Genomic DNA, 5,134 nt, shown 5'->3' on the forward strand with positions numbered 1-5,134 from the left:
ACACACACACACACACACACACACACACACACACACACACACACACACAATTAGTTGCGTCTGTTTTTAACATATTATCTTATTTAAGAGCAGACAGCATGAACCCAAAACCACAGGACCAATACACTACAGATCCCAGCAGCACTGTGAGGATGGAACTACAGATCCCAGCAGCACTGTGAGGATGGAACTACAGATCCCAGCAGCACTGTGAGGATGGAACTACGGATCCCAGCACCGTATATATTGTTATAACTATATTATTCCCTCCGTCTCTAAACACACACACACACACACACACACACACACACCGTTCATCAAGCAGCACGGTAGCTGAATACTAAGATCTAAAGCTTTTCCAACATTTTAGACACAGATTTGGGAAAAATAATCCTCCAAAAATGTCCAGCTGATACTCAGCGGTTTGAAATATTAATTTAATGAGACAACAAAGTGAGTCACCAACATGAACCTGTGCAGGTGGATCCAGAAAAACAGCGAAGGAACAGGAAGAACATCCAGGAGCACAAATATGGAGCTAGAACAGTGACAGTAACCTGTGGTATTGAAAATAAAATGTGGCATTGAAACAACAAATATTAGCATTGAAAACTGTTGAACTGAAGTATAAAACACAAACATCAAAAAGTAATAATCTCATAATCCTATGATATTATTTCACTTTGACGTTTGTTTGCATCATGATGGGTTTTTCAATGTCAGTGTAAATTTTTTCTTGATGTCCATGTCTTTTCAATGACAGTTTTTTTTTTACGCTGTCAAGATTTTAACAATCTCACTGTTTTCAGTTTCAACTTTCTGTCACTGTTTTTGCATAGGGAGGAGGGGCCTGAGGGGAAGGACAAAGGGGCGTGGCTTATGGGAATTTACATAGGCTACTGGCGAGAGACCGCACCTCCAAAGGAATCCTGCTATTTTTTCACACAGAAGCAGGCTGGTTAAGTGTTAACTTTTAATTTAGTTTGTCAGTGAATGCGTCCAGCCTTTTAGTGAGTGTGTGATTTGCCTAGAAACCTATTATGTGAAAACATGGCCGATATGAACAGACCTACTTGAGATTTGGAGGTTCCAGGTGAACATGTGGAAGACATTGCAGATATGCGGTTTTAACAACTCTGGGAGGATTCGTCTGGAGGTGCGGTCTCTCGCCAGTAGCCTCTGTAAGTTACCCGTAAGCCACGCCCCCTTTTTCCCTACCCTCAGGCTCCTCCTCCCTATGCCAAAACAGTGACAGATAGTTGAAACTGAAAACAGTGACATTGTAAAAATTTTGACAGCGTAAAAAAAAAAAACTGTCACTGAAAGGACACAGACATCAAGAAAAAATTTACATTGACATTGAAAAACCCATCATGATGCAAAAAAAGTTCCAAATTAAATAATATCATAGGATTATGAGATTATTACTTTTTGATGTTTGTGTTTTATACTTCAGTTCAACAGTTTTCAATGCCAATATTTGTTGTTTCAATGCCACATTTTATTTTCAATACCACAGGTTACTGTCACTGTTCTAGCTCCATACACAAACACACAAAAACACAAAGAATGTGTGTTGATAATATTTTGTATACATCCATCCATCCATCTTCATCTGCTTATCCAGTATCGGGTCGAGGGGGCAGCAGCTTCAGCAGGGGACCCCAAACTTCCCTTTCCCGAGCCACATCAACCAGCTCCTACTGGGGGATCCTGAGGAGTTCCCAGGCCAGGTTGGAGATGTAATCTCTCCACCTAGTCCTGGGTCTTCCCCAAGGCCTCCTCCCAGCTGGACCCTCCACCTAATCCTGGGTCTTCCCCGAGGCCTCTGACCCAGCTGGATGTGGCTGGACCCCCCCATCCTTACCAGATGCACAAACTACCTCAACTTGCTGCTTTCGACGCGAAAGAGCAGCGGATGACTGAGCTTCTCACCAAATCTCTCTGGGAGACCCAGCACTCCTGAGGAAACCCTCAGGAGTCGCTTCGGTCGCTTGTACCCTGGATCTCGTTCTTTTGGTCATGACCCAGCCTTCATGACCAAAGGTGAGGGTAGTAACGAACACCGACCGGTAGATCGAGAGATTTGCCTTCTTGCTCAGCTACATCATTGTCACACTGGTGCTATAAACTCACCGGCTGCTCCGATTCTCCGACCAATCTCACGCTCCATGGTCCCCTCACTCGGGAACAAGACCCCAAGGTACTTAAACTCCTTCACTTGAAGGAAGGACTCACTCCCTACCCGGAGAAAGCACTCCATCGGTTTCCTGCTGAGAACCATGGCCTCAGATTTAGAGGTGCTGATCCTCATCCCAGCCGCTTCACACTCGGCTGAGAACCGATCCAGCGAGTGCTTAAGGTCACAGATCGATGATGTCATCAGGACCAAATCATCTGCAAAAAGCCGCGGTGAGATCCTGAGCCCACCGAACTGCAACCCCTCCCCGCCCTGACTTAGCTTCGATATCCTGTCCATGAATATTACAAACAGGGTTGGTGACAAAGCGCAGCCCTGGAGGAGGCCGACCCTCCAGAACCTGGGACGAGTCTGACTTACTGCCGAGAACCCGGACTCAGCTCTAGCTTTGTTCATACAGAGATTGGATGGCCCTAAGAAGGAACTCCCCTCCGCCCCCCATACTCCCGCAGGGCCACGTCAGGATCCTTGTGAGAGTGAAGATCTGATCCGTTGTTCCACGACCAGGACGAAATCCGCATTGTTCCTCCTCTTTAATCCGAGGTTCGACTATCGGCCGAACCCTCCTTTCCAGCACCTTGGAGTAGACTTTACCAGGGAGGCTGAGAAGTGTGATACCCCTGTAATTGGCACACACCCTCTGGTCCCCCTTTTTGAAGAGGGGAACCACTACCCCGGTCTGCCACTCCTTAGGATCTGTCCCAGACCTCCACGCCATGTTGAAGAGGCGTTTCAACCCACCCTAAGACCACAGCTCCCAGCCGCAGCTTCAGCAATGGAAACGTTGAACAATGTTCACTCATGTTCGATGTCCCCAGCCCCCACAGGAACCCCCAGCCTCCACAGACACCCCCAGCCTCCACAGGAACCCCCAGCCTCCACAGGATCCCTGTGTATATGATATATATAGTGTATAGTGTATATAGTATATGTTATGTGTAGTAGTATTCTCACCGTGACGATGATCTCCGTGCACTGACTGTAGTTTCCTCGAGAAGCCCAGCTGCCGTTAGCCAGGCACTCTCTGAACACCCGGTCTGAGTACACACAGGGAGTACAATGGGTAGTATTAGTACTCGGTCTGAGTACACACAGAAAGTACAATGGGTAGTGTTAGTACCCGGTATGAGTACACACAGGGAGTACAATGGGTAGTATTAGTCGTGTTTATGAAATGCAGTTACTGAGAAGCAGTCAACCACCTGACTACGGCAAGCGTAACTGACTCATTTCAGTTTCCGGTGCTTGTGTGTTGGTAGCGTGTTGGTAGCGTGTTGGTAGCATGTTGGTAGCATATTGGTAGCGTGTTGGTAGCGTGTTGCTGCTAAATACCAGTTCAGTTTGTTAGTTTTGCTATTACAGCGGCTAACTCTCCGCTAAACACTTCTTCTTATAGTGGTTCTGTCTAAGCACTCACAGTTCTTTACATCTTACAGCAACTTTCCTTAACTAACAGTTGTTTTTAACGCTTGGTAGCTAACGCTACCGTACTTTAGCTTAGCTGTTAGCCACCTTAGCTTAGCTGTGAGCGACCTTAGCTTAGCTGTTAGTGACTTTAGCTTAGCAGTTAGCCATGTTTTGCTCTCTCCTACTTTCTCCTGCTCGATGTGTGAGATCTTTAGTTACTCCTCTGCATCCTTTAGTGGTAAAGGTATGTGTAACAAGTGCAGTTTATTTATAGACATGGAGGCGAGGTTTAGTGAGTTAGAAGTCCGGATCAGCACCATGATAGATCAGTCGTTAGTTACTGTAGCTAGCCAACCCCCGGTATTCGGCGCGGGCCGGCCTGAGACTGAGTTAACCTCTGGTAGCCGTCCCTCGGGAGCTCTTGAGTAGCCAGGTCATAGTGACCGGGTGACGGTGAGAGGAAGATTTAGTCGTAAGCTTTCAAAGGCCTCGGACCGCCACCAGCGTGTTTTCCCCACTCAGCAACACACCCGCTGAGAAACCAATAGTGTGTTCCAAATCGCGCACTTCTGTACTAAATACTAACTTTTTGAGTACACTTCGTTCACATTGTCGAAAGTGCGGTCAAATGCAGTACACTTTAATACCCGGATGTTGTACTCAAAACGGCCCAAAAATTGAGTGCGTATCGATGCACACTTTCCACACTCAACGGTCGCCATCTTGGCTACGTAGCGGAAGGGGCGGGGCTAACAACAGTCGAAAAACTTTTCATTAATGGCGGCCGTAGACGCGATAGCCTGGACTGCAGAGATATACAAATGTAAGTTGAACATGAGTCTTTTTGCTATGCCTATAACATTTTATGTACCTGTATTTGTATATTTGGTTAATCTTGAAGTTTTCATGATATTTTTATCGCGAATTATAACGTTTATTGGTACCGTAATTTGACATGCTAGCAAGTTAACCTTAGCTAGCTAACAGCGGCAGTTTAACCATACACGGCAAATCATTTATAAGCTAACGTTACATGTGTTGTAGTACGTTGTTGTTTATTGTGTTAAACTATGGGCCCACTGTAGAAAATGTCAGCGTTAGATGTAGGATCTTGTAAATATAGCTACTCAAAGCTGCAAGCGTTAGCAGTCATGTTAAAGTACGTTAATGTATATTACAGTGGTGTTTCTGCCCTGATCTGATTTATATCATCGTTAGGGACAGACGAGGACACGAGGTCCCTCATTGAGTGGAGGACGGTGAACGCCTCCAACTTCACAGGGAAGCGCAATGCAGCCCTGAATGGATACGAGTAAGTAAATGTACATCATATCTTACTATTGTTAAATCTGTCGACCCATATTTTACATTGCTGGCTACGTCAAAATTGTATTATCGTTAGGGCGTACATTGAAAGTCGAGGGCTGCAGGCTAGGGTTACCCCCTTTCTTCTTAAGAAAAAATGGGAAAACCTCAAACAAAAATACAAGGTTGGTTAACTGTTAAAATCATTGTGAGTTAATCAGC

At 45.6% G+C, this 5,134-nt stretch overlaps 1 protein-coding gene across 1 annotated transcript in view; it reads right to left on the reverse strand.

Moving 5' to 3' along the window:
- LOC117941303 (corticotropin-releasing factor receptor 1-like) overlaps positions 1-4,329 on the reverse strand; it is an 8,348-nt gene extending 4,019 nt beyond the window's left edge. Inside the window, exons 1-2 of the mRNA XM_034866369.1 lie at positions 4,194-4,329; positions 3,155-3,237 (exon numbers count right to left, since the gene is read on the reverse strand). Coding sequence (XP_034722260.1) covers positions 3,155-3,237; positions 4,194-4,329 — 219 coding nt within the window. The remainder of the gene's footprint in view (positions 1-3,154; positions 3,238-4,193) is intronic.
- Positions 4,330-5,134: the final 805 nt, after the last annotated feature.

The sequence above is a fragment of the Etheostoma cragini genome, unplaced genomic scaffold (genome assembly GCF_013103735.1).
Source record: "Etheostoma cragini isolate CJK2018 unplaced genomic scaffold, CSU_Ecrag_1.0 ScbMSFa_528, whole genome shotgun sequence".
In the NCBI taxonomy this organism is placed as follows: Eukaryota; Metazoa; Chordata; class Actinopteri; order Perciformes; family Percidae; genus Etheostoma; species Etheostoma cragini.